At 43.6% G+C, this 17,964-nt stretch overlaps 1 protein-coding gene across 1 annotated transcript in view; it reads left to right on the top strand.

Annotated features, from left to right (window-relative positions):
• Positions 1-16,879, top strand: part of LOC110221854 (phospholipid-transporting ATPase ABCA3-like) — a 227,551-nt gene extending 210,672 nt beyond the window's left edge. The window contains 11 exon segments of the mRNA XM_078151701.1: positions 571-723; positions 2,984-2,995; positions 4,579-4,591; positions 5,144-5,294; positions 8,387-8,515; positions 8,763-8,960; positions 11,016-11,203; positions 14,110-14,280; positions 14,701-14,900; positions 15,939-16,012; positions 16,605-16,879. Of these exon segments, the coding sequence (XP_078007827.1) occupies positions 571-723; positions 2,984-2,995; positions 4,579-4,591; positions 5,144-5,294; positions 8,387-8,515; positions 8,763-8,960; positions 11,016-11,203; positions 14,110-14,280; positions 14,701-14,900; positions 15,939-16,012; positions 16,605-16,733 (1,418 nt within the window). The 3' untranslated portion in view covers positions 16,734-16,879.
• The last annotated feature ends 1,085 nt before the right edge of the window (positions 16,880-17,964 follow it).

Raw genomic sequence — 17,964 nt, 5'->3', positions numbered from 1 at the left:
AATTTCCTGTACCAATGAAGTTACAGGTATGGTCTAAAAAACACCTTCAGGGTACCTTGTATGAGGGAGGGCCTCAGATGTGAGGCAATGAAGGAACAGGGGACAGTGGAAGTGGAAGGGGGGAGTGGTACATGTGCTAAGAGGTAGAAAGGGAGGCAAAGATATTAGGGGCACTGCACATGAAAAATTAAAAGGAACTGATGCATAATTGGAACAGGAGATGATGGGGAAGAGATTGGAGAATCAAAGATGACTCAAAGGGTTTCTTCTGGACCAGGGTGAGGAGCCTGTGGCCTCGAAGCCATATGTGGTTCTCTAGTCCTCAAGTGGGGCCCTTTGACTGATGCCAAACCCAAACTTGAAGTTTGGATTCAGTCAAAGGGCTGAACTTGAAGACCTACAGGGCTACATGTGGCCTAAAGGCTGCAGGTTCCCCACCCCTGTTCTGGACCCTGGGAAGGTAAGAATACCATGGACAGAAAAGGGGAAGTCGCAAGGGGAAGCTAGCTAGGGGAAGATGAGGAATAAACATTATTGATTAATCTTTTTTCTTTCTCATCACATAACTAGGCTTTCAAAAGCTTAGTGACAAGTTGGATATTTTATTCCAGTTGCTACCAAATTATGACCTATCAATGGCTTTCTCCAATTTGTATTATAACTATGAAATCAAACGGTTCTGTAAAGTTTTGGAAATTCCAAAGGACAATTGCAAAACAGTTTGTGAGTATCTGCTCACCACCCACCTACCCTCAGTCCCTGGAAACAATCCTTTCTCTGTTTTTCCATCATTGGGAGCAGAGCATGCAGGGGTGGGTGGATGAATGGTACTCTCCTCTGCCCCAAAGGAAAAGAGCTGGAGTGTCATCAGAGGCTACTGTCACTTCCTAAGTCATACCCCATAACAGAGGAGAATCAGGAAGTTCTTGGAAAAGACTCAAAAGTAAAAAAGCAAGGCAACTAACTGACTGATGGCTTGTAGACTGAGACTTCTAAGAAGTAAGGAGTAGAATCCTTTCTAGAAGGAACTCATTGACCCTTTAGGGTCCATAGGGCAGCACAGAGTTCTCTAGAGCAGTAATGCCTCACCAATGCCCTCAACACCTGAAAAAGTCAATGAGGGCAGAACTCAACTCTTGCCGTGAACATCTTAGAAGACTAAGAGGAAGAGGAAAGGATAGGAATATTCCTAGGCCTTTGCTCGTGGGGTTGCCTGGGCACGAGCTGTGTGGTGTGCTGAGCCTACTCTGGAATGACTGGGAAACCCTCCTTTGCAATATCCCCAGGTTCTAGTTTGTGTAAATATTGACAGTGATGTTAGTGTTATGAGGTTCAGACCTAGAGCTTTAAGATTCCTGCAAACAGTAAAGCAGAAGGCCAGGAGGGTAATGATGTGAAAGAAGGCACTGGCTATGGCAGGCTTGAGGCCCATCTAGAAATATCTGTCTCTTCCCTGTACCCTCCCCAGGATGGTCACATTGTGTCTACTGCACAATAATGTTACACGGCAGGTCCAAAGATAGATGAGCCAGTCTTGGAGGGGAGAATACCAGCCTGCTTAGGTCCATCAAATATTCAGTTTGCTTTTCTAGGGAGATTGGGAAGTTGCAAGGAGTGAGTACGTAAGTCATTGCAACAAAGTCTACAAAACATCTAAATTCATTGTTGCATAATTCTGTTATAATTAGTATGTTGCTAGACATTATTTTCCCACCCTACCAGAGCTGGAGAACAAATCAAGCTAATGTCCAACCCCTTTCTAGTAAATCAGAAGGTGAAAAGCAGGTATTTGCACTTGTTTGCATGTGTAGTGAATCAATCAAATTACCTCTCCCTCACTTAAAGTTAGTAATAAAATGTTATACACTCATACCTTAACCAGGTGAGAACAGGCCTCAGTCAATCACAGGCTTTAGACTAAATGAGATCCTTGATCAAATGGAATTCCATTGGAAGAAACTTCTGCTTGGCTGAGGGTACTTGGCAATGCCTTTTGAAGCCTGTATAAAATGAGGAAGCTAGTTTGGGAGGTGAGAGATTTAAACAAGCAAAAAGCTAATATTGAAGCTAAACTGATGAAAAGGAATTAATTTGGGGGATGGGGAACTAGCAGAACTCTAAGCCTCAGTCTCAGTCTTGGTCTCCCCCAAGAAGACCTCATAAACTTCAGAGGCTGAGAAGATTGTAGAGTCCCTATCTTTCCATCAATAGTGTAACAACATTCCCTAGCAATGCAGTGGCCTGTGTCCGCATCAGGAGCTAAGAACAGCCTGGATATGATTTGAAAAGGCAGGTTCACAGCTCTGTAAGGAGCCCATCAAAGAAGCCATACCATGGCTAAGGAGAACTTCTTGAGCAGCCCACAAAGGGAGAAAAGAAGCTACAAGAGCAATGAGGAGCTATGACTTCCCCCACACACATACCTTGTCATATGGATTTTCTCGTCTTGAGGCTACTTTCCCCTAGTTCTCTGGTACTAATGAGAGAGTGAGTCACAGACTTTTGGGGGGATGCTTTGCAATAGCTGGTATTAGTATACCAGCATAGTGAATGTTCCTTTCTAAAAGCTAATTGTCTGGCTAATTAGTAATCAACTAATAATATTGGGGAAAAACATGACAGAATAAGGTCTCAAGCCAACAGCATCAGAAAGATATCCCTAAACCCTCAGGGGTACCCCCCAGAACCCTCAGGAGAAGATATAACTAGTCTTGCTCTGGAAACCCTACTTTCCAGAGAGAATGGGAATTGGTATAAGGATCTCATGGTCTATAGCTAGCCTTGTGTGTATGGGCATGAGGAACTCTCCCAAACCCCAAAGTCAGTGTGCATTATATATGGGGGAATTCTCAGGGATCAATATTGATACTTTTGAATTTATGGATACTCCTCAAGAGCTTCTTTACCTGGGACTTTGGTTATTGGATTCCCTAATTTGGGTTCCAGTTGAGGAAAATTTAACATTTTTTTCCTCTCTTTTTAGACTATAATTACAGTTTTCCCGGATTGTTTCCTTAAAAGTCGGTTCTTTTGAAACAACCTTTGGGGTCAGCTAGGTGGTACAGCCGAGAGAGCAGCAGCCTTGGAGTCAGGAAGACCTGAGTTCAAATCCGGCCTCAGACCAAACACTCGATACTTACAAGCTGTGTGACCCTGGGCAAATCATTTAACCCCAATTGCCTAAAAAAAAAAAAAACCGACCTTTGCTTATTTGAATGCTTATGTGCTGATATCTGTTGCATTACTTTAACTCTGTATGATTACTGCATTTAATATCAGAAGCATAAAATTTGCAGGCCCAAGGTGCTAATAAATATTTATATTTTCATTGTTTTTAAATGGTCCTAGTTTAGGCTTGCCTTAGTGACATCCTTAAGAACTCCAGATCCATAGGAGCCAGTCTTAAATCCTGAGTAATCGACCCTAAGTGCTTGATCTCTTGGGTGTTTTGTTCTTGTTTGGAGCTTAACTGGTTCTCTTCTCTTTAGTTTCTGAGATCACTTATTATTGGTCAAGTTTGGAATTCTGTTTGGGTTGTCCTTATAGTATCAGCGATCCACTTGGAAATTAAATCCTCTGTTGTATAGGGACTCAGTACATTTTCTTGGAACTATACAAGGATCACCTATAGACTAGAGACCCTTGGAGAAATTATGGATTCCCTATGTATTTCAGAGATTCCTGGAGAAAATTTGGGTTGTCCTGTGTCGTTGCAGAAGTGGAGAGGAATTTGACAACATTAAACCCACTCCTGAGTGTGGGTCCAGAGCAGGATGTGAGGGAGTCTTAGTGGAGCACCCCTGGGACCCATATACATTTTGTAAGAACCAAGCTCCATTGGTTTGGTTTCTTAATCTGAGGGTAAGGGGGTGTCTTCTAGTCAACTCCAGATTCCTACTCCCTGTGGGGGAAGGCCTAGGTGCTCTCCTTCTGAGACAGGAAATGTAATTCTCTTTTCCTTTTTAAATTGGTCAGTGATTAAATCCAGCCTGTGTATGGGGGTCCAGAGGAGAAGGACCTTTTTAGTGGGAGAGGGATAAAGTGAGAGTTTCAGTATAGCATTTGGTATCCTAATGGGCCCTCCATGGGAAAAGGGGAAGGGGAGAATCCCAGCCCTCCACCATCGTCCAGTGGACAAGTGTGGCTACCTATTAGAACTTTGTGAAATGATATTTGTTTGTTAATTGTATCACCATTTATTTGGAAGGCTGGGAAAATGTTAATGTCCAGATTTGATTAGGAACTGTGTGCCACAGAGGCTTTTCTTGGGGCTCTAGTATGAGGCACTAAAGAAAGCATTCAGATAGGGCACGCAGAACCTCGCCAAGGGACTGAAGCAGTATTGAGGACTGAAGTCTAGGAATGTCGCCAAAAATGTTCGGGTCATTTTGCTGAGTATGGCAAATATAATATTAAAATTGGAAAAGACAGAATGTAAAGGTAGAGATTGGCTGATTGAATCCATTGAGTCACTCCACCCCACCCGACACCATAGTCTAATTGTTAATCAACCCATAATCATTAAGGAAAGCACTTTGGTAGGCAATCATGAGCTACAGAATTAAAGACACCCCCTAGTCCCTCAGGGGTAGTACCAGGGACATAGTAGCCATGCTCTGGAGATCTAGTTCATCTGCAGAAGTGAGAGTTGGTATAGTTGCCTCAGAGCATAGTTATTTGTTATAGATGATTTAAGAATTTAAATGGGTGAGTGGCTTTTTCTGGGGTGATTTGTGTATAATTGGGGAAGGAAGTCCAAGGATAATTGCTTGATGAAAGAACAAAAAGGTTTGAAAAACTCAGCTACAGTTTGTTATCTCCACATTCAAGGATATGGAAGTACTTTGGGTGTAGAATATGACTGTTATGTGGAAAGACCAGAGAGCCTTTTACTGAACTTTAATATTTTCTAAATACTTTCTATGGAGGGAATTTGTTTTAACCAAATCAATACTATCAGACTGACCCATCTGCCAAGATATGGAAATAACACTTTAAAAGTGTGTCTTTTTAATAATATATGCTAAAATGAGATTTTACCTGTACTTTTCTGAAGACAGTAAGTTTAAAAAAAAATGGTAAAACCAAGATTTCAATGAAGTGTCAATGACTCACTTTAGGCCGTGGTTTTATAAATCAAGAGAATATCTTGGCAGTCTCTTGGGATTGGAAAGTATTTGACCTCCATGGCTATATCTGGCCCTATTTTTCTCCTGTTGCTTTTCTTCACTGAGACCAACTTCTTCCGGAAACTGAAAATCTCTTTCTGTAAGGTCTTTGAGAGAGAGAAATTGGTGAGTGGCTCAGTATGAAACTTAAGTCAACTATATGAGGTTTTTGACCAGCTAAAGGGGCTGATTTCACATTTCCTCCTTTCATGAAAGGAATGAACTTGGATCACTGCATTCCTGAGAAGACCCATGTGAAGTACATCCCCCACCATAAGTGGGTCTCCAGAGTTTATCTCCCACCTTCATGCATTTGCACAAGCTCTCTCACATGCCTGAAACTCCCTCCTCCCCTTCAAGACTCAATTCAGATGCTGCTTCCTCTATGATTCCTTTCCTAATTCTCTCAGCCCCACTTGTTAGAGTGCTCTCTCTCTCTCTCTCCTCAAATTATCTTATATTTATTTGTGTGTGCACATTAGTATTCCCCAAGTAGAATATAAGGTTCTTGAAGACCATTTCGTTTTTGCCTTTATATCTCCAGCATCAGGTCTCCTTTGCTGATTGCTCTTCTTCTGCTGCCTGCTAAATGAGAGTGTGATCCCAGGCTCTGTCCTAAACCATGTTGTTCTCCATGTACTCTGTAGGATTTTTATCTCTTCTCCTGAGTCCAAATATCACCTCTTTGTGAGTGATATTCCCATTCATCTCTGTATCTCTAGTTCTGACCTCTATTTCCCATTTCTAGCTGCCTACCAAACATCTCCACCAAATAAGCTGGCAGAACCTCAAATTCAAAACAACTAGAACAGAGCACACCATCTTCTCCCACCAAACCTACCCTTTCTTTTAACTTCCAGATTTTTGCTTCTGATGCTTCTGTTCTTGCAGTCACCCAAGGTCTATACCTCAGAGTTATATTTGACTCTTCCTTCTTCCTTCGTACATCCAATTTGTCACTGTGTCCTATTGTTTCAAAATGTGATATATGCACCAGCTGAGCCCTAGCCCCTGGCACAATTGGACACAGTTTAGGAGGGGTCATCACAAAAATCTCTTTACCTCATTGACCCAACGAGGGAACACCTTGGGAACATCAATATCTGGTCTGTTCTCTATAACAAAATCTCTCTGGTTCATGGTCCCATCCAGGAAAACTCTGAGAGAGTGATTATGTGGCTCATTTTGCTCTCCTGGAAAGCATCCTCAAACCCTTTGCAACATTCAAGCTAACAAGACAGACAACCAGAAATGCAGAATGACTCATATCCTAACCTATAACAGACAAGAAAATGCTCCTGCTTCCAAAAGAGACCTATATGGTCTGTTGCTTAGCCTTGATAGGGAGCCAGTCAATTCTTCCCTCTCAGTAGGCCCTATCTTCCCTTCAGGAAAGAACTCAGGGTCACTAGAGATTTTACCTTTCCCCTCAGACCTTCACAATCCATACAACTCGCAGTACCAGTGAGAAGAAAGATTCCAGCCTCTCTCCCTGTCTGACTCGCCAATGGCTTCCGAGTCTGCATGATGTACTTTTCTCCTGTTTCACTGTCATCAGCTGCTCAGTGCACATGGTTCCCCATAGACAACACATAGATCCCTACGGGTTGGCCTCCCTTTTGTTATCTTCCACCTGTTCTTCCCTCTCAAAACTGGAAGCAGATCTCTTCTAGCCCGTGTGCCTCTAGAATCACCCATAAATTAGGGGGAGGGACATAGCTCCATGCTCACTATGGAGAATGACCTATATGGTGCTTCACAATTTACAAAGTGATCTCCTAACAACAACACTCTGAGGTGGTTGGTGCCAGTGTTCTTATTATCATTTCACACATAATAAAACTGAGACCAAAAGAAATTAGGTGACTTGCCCATAGTTACATGGCTGGCAAGTGACCAGAGCTTATAATTCTAGCTCTGTAAGAAAGACTCTAAAACATCGTTTCCACCTCCCACATCTATTGCCTCTCTTTCCCCTTTATTCCTACCACTGGTTCCACCAAGCTTGGGCTCTTATCCCTCTTTACCTGGACTCTCCTAATCTATGTAAGCTCACGGTGTGCCAGGCTTGTTGCCAAATACAAATACCTTAGTCTAGCACCTGAAGCCCTCTGCAATCTCTACCTTTTGAATTATTTTCCTTCCTTCAAGGGCCACCTCCTTCATGATGCCTGCCTACCGTAATGCCCACAGCCTAACCTGATTCCTCTTTCTTCAAATCTTGCATGCTGCTCAGTTTGAACTCTTAATCATATTATAACTTCTGGTTATTTTTAGAGATACTTCATTCTCTCTGCAAAATTCCTCCAAGGAAGAAACTGTATGGCTTTCCATATGTGTGTCCTCAAGCCCCATTACAAGGCTTGCTACATAGGAGGCACTTAATAAGTGTATGCCACGGCTGTTGGGATCTCGGGTGCCATTATTCCTCATGGCCCTGTTTGAAAAATAAGCTGTAGCCTCAAGGTCTGAGGCGTGGGACAGGAGAAGTTTAGGTCTCTTGGCATGTGTTTTCCAAGAAAAGCAGATGTGATTCTGGCATATCACAGGCGTGAGGTTCTGTGGAAGCAGTCACTCAGCTCACTGGCAAGAGTCCTCCTAGGAGCTCTGATCAATGCTAGGCTCTGGCATTCTCTCTCTCAGGCTGAATGTTCACAGTGTAAGTGGTAGGATAACACTGGGGTTCACAAAAATCATGGATATATCATATAAATCCATTATTTCCCACTGTCATCCACAAGACAGACAGGACAGGTGCTTGTTCTTTCTGTTATGGATATCTGTCCTCCTGAGGGCAAACACTCCAAGGGAATAGTTAAGAAAATTATACCTTTCCAAGCCCTGCTGCTTGATACTCTGAGACCTCAGATTGGCTTTCTTTTCCTAAAAGTGCACTGCTGTATTCCTGACCAAAAATGCATCAGGATGCATGGAATGCCACATGAAGTTTCTATTTCCAGAATGTCCTGATCACATTTGAGCTAAGTTACCAATGTCCCCGGTTTCCTTGGGAAGGCAGGAGTCAGCTTAATTGAGAGGTGGACAGTGCTCCAAAAGTCCAAAAGTAGCCAAGAGCTGCTTGCTTGACATCTTTAAGAGCTCAGCACATCTATTGTGCCCTCTTGTCCCCTGCCTCTTAGTCACTACTCCCAACCCTGTCTCAAGATAGCCAGATGTCTGAAAGGCATTCATGTCTGTGATTCATCTCTCTGAAATAGTCACGGGTTCATAGCTTGCCATCTTTGATTTTCAAAGACGATGATGTGGAAGAGGAGAGAGAGAAAATCCTGAATTCACTTCCAGTGCTATTGCAGAACACCCCTCTAATCACTGAAGAACTCACAAAGGTAAAGCCAAATGAAAGTCAGGGCTGTCCTGGGACTTCCCCATTGGAGGCATATCAGATACGTACCTGATTGAGGGTGGCTGGTCTCTGAGATCCATAAGGTTGGGGAGAAGTAGCTTGAGCAGAGGGGGAGAGCTCTTCTGCTGCTACCCCAGGGAGGTGTGGTGTTGGCTCTTACATGAGGATTGATAGCCCTGTTTTTCACAATTCATAGGAAGTCTATGGGTTTTCTTTTGGGGGCTCCTTAGGTGTGTGGTCATAGGAAGACACCCATCCTCACTGTGAATAGGATCTCCTTCACAGTCCAGAAAAATGAGTGTTTTGGGCTGCTGGGCTTCAATGGAGCTGGGAAAACCTCCACCTTCAAAATGCTGACTGGGGAAAACATCATCACATCTGGAGATGCCTTTATCAATGGAAAGAGCGTCCTCAGTAACCTCAAAACGGTAAGGTCCTCCCCAGAGCCAGGGGAACACACTTCCCTGAAGGATGGAAAGGATGATAGTCAATGAGGAGAAGCAATGGGAGGAGAATGGATCCTCAAAAGGTGAAAGCCACCAAGACCACCACTAAGCTGGTGATGGAAGTCTGGGGAAAAGGGGTAGAAAATTAAAACAGTCTTGCCCTGAAAGTGTGAGCACAGGGTGTTTCCTGTAGCCTTCTGGAGTGTGAAAGCAAGAGTCAGAGTGCCCCAGGCTAGGTTCCTTATAAAGGGTTTGGCATAAATAGAGGAACTGAATCTAGTTCTGTTTGGGGGGGATTGGGATGGAGGAACTTCGCAGTTGTCTACAGGACTTCCTTTCACAGTTACTTGTTGTATTCCCAAGCCCATTGTTTGTTCAGCTTCTTAGTTGGGGCCCTGGAATCCAATAGACTTGGTCCCCATTAGATGCTAAAGAGGGACGGACAGATCAATGTGTGTTACCAGATGGAGTGTCTAAGGTCTGGACAATTCAATTCCATTCTATTTGGCAAATATTTACTAGGTGCCTAGCATGGATGAATAAATTAAAGAATAAAACATTTTATCGAATGTGATGTGCAAAGCACTGGGGATACAAACAGAAAAGCAAGACAGTGCCTGCTGTCTAATGGGGATGACAACCTATATGGAAGGTTTCAGCTACAAGTCAGATGGAAAGGTCCAGTGATCTCATGGGTGCTACCACCCTAAGGAGTGCAATTACAAAGCAGATGTTAATGCCTCTTCTTTGATATCATTTCTACTAATAAAATCGTGTCAATTTCTGATGTTGAAAGATTTTACAGTACCAAGGACTTCAATGGTAAGAACTTGAGACTTTGATAGTTGTGACTACAGCACCTGCAGAAGCAGTTTCCAGGCTACATCTTCACAGGGATTGCATCCCAGGATGATGGCCAAGGGCACTGGGATAGAATCATTGCTATTGCAAAGGACCTTGGGTGGAGGGCCCTGGGCTGTTCCCATCAGGGTCTGAGAGGAAATAGTAGTCAAAATAGTGATGATGGTTTGACTTACCTGGCACATGTCGCCTCCTGTCTCTTCCATGTGCAAGTATGTATATTTCATGTTAGATATCACTATACATACCTTCTATAAGCCACAAATACAACAGTGAAATGATAGTCTCTACCTTCAGAGAGCTTATAGCATAATAAAGATTTACACAAATAGCAATATCATTTGGTATATAAATACAAAGAAAAGGTCCAAACAAAGTAGCGAAAGATTCAAAAGAATTGGGGACAAGTTCTTGGAAGTACTCCCTGAGCTTGTTCTTGAGGGAAGGGAGGGATGGCAGTAGGTGAAGATGAGAGGGATAACCATTCTATACTTGGAGATATGGCATGAGCAGAGTGACAGAGATGGGGAGAGAAAGGGACAAGAAAGATCTAGTTTGGCTGAAAAAATAGTGAGGTCAGGAATATCATATAGGAAACTGGCATAACAATCAAGGTAAGAAGGAAACAGGACCTAAAAATCTTTTGTGGATCCTCCTAGAAGAGGCTCATAGACACTGATATAAAACTGCCTCCCCATTGAGGACCTTGTCTCCAGAGCTCACAGGAAGCCCCCACTTAAGTGTCCTTGCTCCCCTTGGTCTTGATAAAGCTGCTACGTTTCATATTGTCTTATAAGAAATTAGTGCTAACAAAATACCAAATACCTTTTTCCTTCAACACACAAACACACACACACACACACACACACACTCTCACACATGCCTTGAAAGCACCATTCTACAATAATTCACATCCCTTCTCTTATCCATTGGCCATGACTGTTCTCCAGGGATTCTGCCACCTCCCAGTGGAGAGCATTCACAACGTTGGCAGCAGCAGAAAGCCCTGACCGGAGCACAGGAAGGAATTCTCTTTCTTGAGCAAGGGCCTGGACTAACATGACTGAGTCTTTTGCCTTATCAGATTCTAGAGCTTATGTGATCCAAGATGGTTTTCACATGGGGTGCACTAGCCAGCCTGCCTTGCCTCTCCTGAGGGCTCTTCTCTCCTTGCAGTTGCAGGGACAAGTCAGCTACTGTCCTCAGTTCGATGCCCTGCTGGACCACATGACAGGACGAGAAACCTTAACCATGTATGCCCGGATATGGGGCATTCCTGAGCCCCAAATCCAACTGTATGTGAAAAATATGATACAGAAGCTGCATCTGGACCCCCATGCAGACAAACTTGTCAAAAACTATAGGTGAGACATTAGGCTTTGGCAGCCTCTTCTCTTCTTATAAACATTACCCTTTAATAATGCAGCATGCCTTTTTCTCAGCCATAACTCAGTGAGCAGAGGAGCCTTCTCAGTACCAGGTCTGGGAGATGACCACACTGGCCAGGCAAGACTGGCTTTAGGCAGAAGAGAGGAGTAACCATTTGGTAACCTGAGGAACAGGACAGCCGCAAGGAGCTGCTGGTTATTTGACCTAGTCAGATTCTCATTCCGAAAAGGATATCCTGACTGGCCCCTGCTAGCCCTAATCCTGTGACCGTGCCTTGGGACAGAGGAGGGCTTGGCAGTGTCGCCCATTCCCCAGCCAGGTAGGAGTGCCAGAGGAGCCCTCCTGATCTGCTGTTCCCTATTACGTGAGGCAGTGACCATGACATAAGAGTGCTTGTGTCTTCTGACTGATAGGTGACAGTAAACATAGAGGTGGAGGCCTCTGAGCTCATGTTTTGGGTGGTGTTGACACAGTGCTTCAAACCTGGGCTAGTTCTTCTGGGACCAAAAGGCGCCTTTCACGAACACCCTGACTGCTCTAGGAGTACTCGTCTTACCCCCTGGACTATGAACTACTTTTTGGCTTTGACTCAGAATAACATTTTGTTTACACTTTTAAATCATAATTTGGATAGTGTCCTCTTCCCTCCTAGACGTGTTCTTTCCCTCAGGGCCTAATGATTGCCTGTAATTAATGGCATATTGTTGTTGGTCCGTTGTTTCAGTTGTATCCAACTCTCTGGGACTGCATTTGGAGTTTCCTGCCAGAGATACTGGAGCAGTTTGCCATTTCCTTCTGCAGCTCATTTTACAGAGGAGGAAACTGAGTGTGACTTGCCCAGGACCTGACGTCTAGTAAGTGTCTGAGGCCAGATTTGAGCTCAGGAAGATGAATCTTCCTGACTCCAGGCCCAGCACTCCATGCACTATGGCGCCACCTACTGGCCTCGTTAATGGCCCTATCCTAAAGGGAAGCCGTGATCCGAAGTGAAAAGTTGTTCTTAACAAGTTTTGTGCATCTAAAAGGATATGAGCATCCTCCGAGTAGATTTGTGGCTCAGCCAAGGATCCTTTAAGTCCCCTGGGTGTGAAGTTAGATCCCTGTTGTGACAGAAAGCTAGCTGTCACAGTGGGTAAGAGTGCTGAATTTGAAACCAAGAAGACCTGAGTTCAACTCTCACCCCAGATACTTAACAAGCTGCATGACCCTGGACAAGTCACTTAACTTCTCTCAGTCTCAGTTTCCTCATCTGTAAAATGGTGACAATAATGGCACCTACTTCACAGGGTTGTTGTGAAGGTCAAATGAATTAACACGTGTGTGATGAGCTATATAAATGCTAGTTATTAATATTGTAATGATGATGATGTTGAGGCAACAGGGTACATGCCAGCTCATCGCTAAAATGATGCACCACAAGCCATTCTTCAGCTGACAGAAATGGCCAAAAGACGTGAAGGAAAAGTTTTCAAGGAAAGAAATCTAAGCTATTTATAGCAATATGAAAAAAAGAAGTTTGGAATCACTAATAATTAGAGAAATTCAAATTAAATAACCCTTATGCAATCCCTTATGCCCATCAGACTAGCAAGTTGACAAAAAAAGAGAAATGCTGGAGAGATTATGAAAAACAAGCATATTGCTGTACCATTGGTGAAATTGTAAATTGGTCCAGCCAATCTGGAAAGCAGTTTAGAATTATGCCCCAACCTATGCATACCACCAATGGAACTCTATGCCGAAGAGCCCCAGAAAGGGGAAAAAGTCCTATGTGAACAAAAATATCGATAGCAGCTTTATTTGTCATACCAACAAGGGTCGGGGGGGGCGTTGCCCATCAACTGGAGAATGGATAGACAAATGATGATATATGAATGTAATGCAATACTATTGCACTGTGAGAAATGATGAGAGAGACTATTTCAGAGAAGCCTGGGAAAACTTGTCTGTGAACTGATGAGGTGAGAAGAACCATTTATATTATAATAACAGGGTTATAAAAGCAACCCTGAAAGACTTAAGAACCCTTAACAATGCCATAACTAATCACAATTCCAGAGAATCCAGAGGTGATAAGGCATGCTATCCACCTCCTGACAGAGAGGTGATGGATTCGAGATGCAGAATGAGACATACGCTTTTGGACACTGCCAATATGGGAAGTTGTTTCACTTGACTTTGCACATCTGTTACAAAGGTTTTGGTTTTCTTTTTTCTTTTCCATTGGAGGAACAGAGGACAGAGGATGAAAAAATAAATGCTTGATTATTAAAAATACAATAAAATACAAGTATATCCTGGAGCATATATTTCCAATGGTCATTTCTCTGACCACCCAACCTCTTGTGACCAAACTACTCCTCTGATACTTTTGACCTCAACTTCATTCTTTGGCTCTGTGTATCCACTCAACCCTATCCCCCACCCCTCTCATCTAAAACATTATTTCTGGCTTTGGGCCTTGCTACCTTTATTAGATTCACATTCCAACCATGTATTTCACCCTGTCCCTGTGCATGTGGATATTTGTGGTTGTTCAGTTGTTCAGTCATGAATGACTTTTCGTGACCTCATGGACCATACTGTCTACAAGGTTTTCTTTACAAAGATGCCATTTTCTTCTCCAGCTTGTTTTACAGATGAGGAAACTGAAGCAAACCTGGTTAAGTGATTTGCCCAGGGTCACACAGCTGGTAAGTGTCTGAGGCCACATTTGAACTCGGGTCTTCTTGACTCTAGGCCCAGCACTCTATCCACTGAGCCATTTAGCTGCTGGATATTGGACATATTAGACATTGTTTCTTATTCTCCCTGGCGTTCTGTTCTGGAGCCTTGGAAATACTATTATTTGTCCCTCTTCTCCGCTCTTCTCCTCACATAGTGGTGGCAACAGGCGTAAGCTGAGCACTGGTATTGCCCTTATGGGAAATCCCTCAGTTGTCTTCCTGGATGAGCCATCCACGGGCATGGACCCTGTGGCTCGGCGCCTGCTCTGGAATGCAGTGACCGAGATCCGTCAGCTTGGCAAGGCCATCATCATTACCTCCCACAGGTGGGCCTGCACCTTGATTGCCATAGTAACAAGGAATTCAAATGAGAGCGGGGATGGTTCTGTGACCTTGTCTGTGGACTCTTGGGTGCTAGGGCTAGAGGGCAGGGGCAAGAAAGCTGTCAGCAGTTGAGCCCTGGGAAGAGGGATCCTCAGGTTCCTTTGATGTTGGTCCTGACAACAAGCTGTGTGGAATAATGTTCTATAATGGGATGATAAGGGGGAAATTCCCATTCTAAACCTGAGTATCTCCTCCTCCCCTTTTATGCCAAACATTTTTACGTTGCTGAGGTGGCCTTTCGCCCCAGGTCTTCCCTCTACAGAGATGGGACCTGCAGGTTTAGTCCTACCAGGTGCACAGCCCTTGCCCTCCAAAGCAAGGAGTCTTTAGTCATGCCTCCCTCCTCCCTCTTGTTTCCCCAGCCTGGAGGAATGTAAAGCCCTGTGTACCAGGCTGGCCATCATGGTGAATGGACAGTTCAAGTGTCTGGGCAGCCCGCAGCACCTCAAGAGCAAATATGGGAGTGGCTACACCCTACTGGCCAAAATTAAAGGCTACACTAAAGAGGAAGAAAAGATGGCAGTTGAGGCATTCAAAACATTTGTGGATGAGACCTTTCCAGGTACTGGAGCTCAGGCCCTAAATAGCCCAAATCTTTCTTATCTGTCCTCTGGCCAGGCATGTTTTGCCAGTGAATTCCTGTAAAAATAAGGAAATAGGATTTTCACAGTTCCACTTCAGCAACAGCCACTTGCAATGTTCTGCCTTCACCTTAGGACTGTAACCAAAGTCCTTGCTTAAGTAACTACAGCTTGACTCACTTGGCAGAAGTTAAGCAGCATGGCAGACAAAGATGAAGCTGTGAGGGGAAAGCATATACAGAAGTATTCTCCCCACCCTGAATGGTTCATTTCAAAAGTATGGATATTTAGTTGACTACAGCAGTTATACTAGATTGAAAACTAATCCTGCCAGGAAATAGCCTGTTCCCCTGAGAAATGTCTTTCAAGACTGTGCAGGAATTGAAGAATTGTGCCAATTCCTCTAATAATAGCTTGTATGTCACTTTAAGGTTTTATATATGTTACCTCATTTGGATCTCATAACTCTCAGAAGTAGGTCTTATTATCCCCTCTTTTACAATGAGGAAATTGAAGAATTGAGGGGTCAAGTGACTTGCCCAAGGAGTCACACAGCTAGTAAGTATCTGGGGCTGAATTTGAACTCAGGTCCTCTTGACTCCAAGTTTAACACTCTACTCACTGTGCTGCCTAGCTGCCTGTAGATATTGCAGGAAGCCACTAGTGCAGCCTTCCCCTGTCATACCCCTCTACATAAAGAAACAAGGCAAAGACTGCCCAGGATCAGAGAAAGAAAGGAGCCTGTGCAGTTGGTAAGGGAAGAAACATGTGGGCCCCCAAACACAAACAGGGAAGAAGTGGGGTGCTTCTGATAACCTAGGCAAATTCCTAGCCAGAGAGAAGTCTGCTTTATTTTCCTGTTTCTATTTTAATCTTTGTTTCAAGGGATGGTGGATGACTGGGTAGGGGATAAAGGAGGGATATTTTCAAAAAGGAAGATGATATAAAAAAAATCAATAAAAATAAGGTTTTTTTCCCTAAGAAAAAAAAAGAAAGAAATGTGTCTTTCCCTTTGCCAGGCAGTATCCTGGAAGAGGAGCACCAAGGGATGGTCCATTACCACTTGCCCAAAGAGAATCTCAAATGGTCAAAGGTGAGTGTGGGAAGCAGATTTCATTGAGCTATAATGATGCTACCTAATGGCACTTTCTACAAAGAGGAGCATTCAGGAGGCATTGAACCCTCCCAGGGGCCTCGGGATGTGGATATGGCACTCAGACATCCGGGAATATGATAAACTCAACTCTAAGGGGGGAAGGAGTTCTCTGTGAAGAGTCTGTCCTTCCCTTTTTCTTAGGTAGTAATCTTTCCATCCTGTTCCAATTTCACCTCAGCAATTTACCATGACAATGTTGAACAAAATTTCTTAGCCTTTAGTTCTCTTAACATGACTTAATCTCCTTATATACACAATTGAATGCTGTGTTCAGCAGGTGTGTGGCCTAGAGGTGTTGCCCACCTGGAAGGTACTGAAAAAGGAACAGGGTCTCTTGGGGATGTATCACTCAACTTCCTTCTCCAAGAACACTGGGGTTTAATAACTTCGTGGCAACATTTGGGTCCGATGATGGATTTAAAGAGTTTCACCAGTCTCTTAACTTTTGCCTCCTAATACACATTTAGGAGCCACTCCATACATCCCTAGAACAAGGACCTTAACTATGACTATGTCTACTATCCCACAGGTATTTGGCATCTTGGAAGAAGTCAAAGACAGGTATAAATTGGATGACTATTCTGTAAGTCAAGTCTCACTGGAACAAGTCTTCTTGAGCTTTGCCCATTTACAAAACTCAAAAGGAGATGAATCCTAAAGAGCAGCCAATTGAATTTTGAGCCCCTTACCACCTCCCTTTCCATCCCATTATATGTCACCAGAGATACCAGTTGACTCTGTGTATGTGCATATCTTCATATAAAAATGTAACAATGAACTCCCTCAAGGAGGGATTTTGCTTTCCATTTTGAGCACAGATGTACTGTGAGATAAATATTCAAGAAGTAGATGAGTATGAGGTCAGAAAAGAAGTAGAGTTCTCAGAGTCTGAGACCATTCAATGTACCTCCTGTTACACTCAACAACTCCATGGGAATACAGTGGCAGTGGGCCCCATAGAGTATACCACTTTGGCTATTAGTGTACACTACAAGTCAGCCTGGGTAGCCCCCAAGTCTCCCAGGCAGTCACTACTGGATAGAAACCACAGTACACAGAGTAAATGTAGGGAGGGAAAGAAACATAGGTGGAAGCCATGGATGGACCAAGTCATTTCTAAAAACTTGTTGGGCAGTATGGTATCTCGTCATTTCAATTGTAAAATGTTATTCTAGCATTTTGTGGCCTCTGTCTGCCCACTAGACTTGATGAATGATGTATCTTTAGAAGTGTGACATAAATCAAACACATCAAAGAGGAAGTTGGAGGGAAGCCCATGGAACAAGAAAAATTCATTTAGAACAGGTGGTTGATCTTAGCTGTGTTAGGATGCCAGCATAGGGAAGGAAGGTTGTCATCTTGGTCAGAATGATTAGTACCCTGAGACAAGGGCCAGTCCATGTTGGAATATTTAAACATCAGTACCCAGAAAAAGGGAAGGAATAGGCAGGAGTTATAGAGAGCCTGCTGGCCGGCCCATTGGATTCTTAACCTAAGCACATACTTAGTATGCCTAGTTAACAAGCCAGCATTATGTCAGTCACCCAAACCAAAAGTCAGAGGTGTCTATGGATGAGGTCTGAAAACAGCAAACCCCACCCCCACCCAGTGCCTAACATCAGTAGTTCATGGAAGACATGGAACCCTCTCCTTCCAGCCTCACCCTGATGGACACAAGTTCAACATGACAGTAGAGCCCATCTGAGACAGTCCTCCTTGGTTGGATATAGGTATTATGCCCACTTGGAGAACGGACAACTAGGTATGAGTTTCGGTGTCCCACACTTGCTATGACAAATCGAGTAGCTCTGATTCAGGGTTTGTGACTACAAAATATGTTGTCTACAGAGGGGCCTTTTGAGATAATTGATCCTTCAGGCAACTGAGGA

The sequence above is a fragment of the Phascolarctos cinereus genome, unplaced genomic scaffold (genome assembly GCF_003287225.1).
Source record: "Phascolarctos cinereus isolate Bilbo 61053 unplaced genomic scaffold, phaCin_HiC Scaffold_4;HRSCAF=312, whole genome shotgun sequence".
In the NCBI taxonomy this organism is placed as follows: domain Eukaryota; kingdom Metazoa; phylum Chordata; class Mammalia; order Diprotodontia; family Phascolarctidae; genus Phascolarctos; species Phascolarctos cinereus.
The sequence above is the reverse complement of the archived record's forward strand: the minus strand, read 5'-3'. Positions and strand labels throughout refer to the sequence as shown.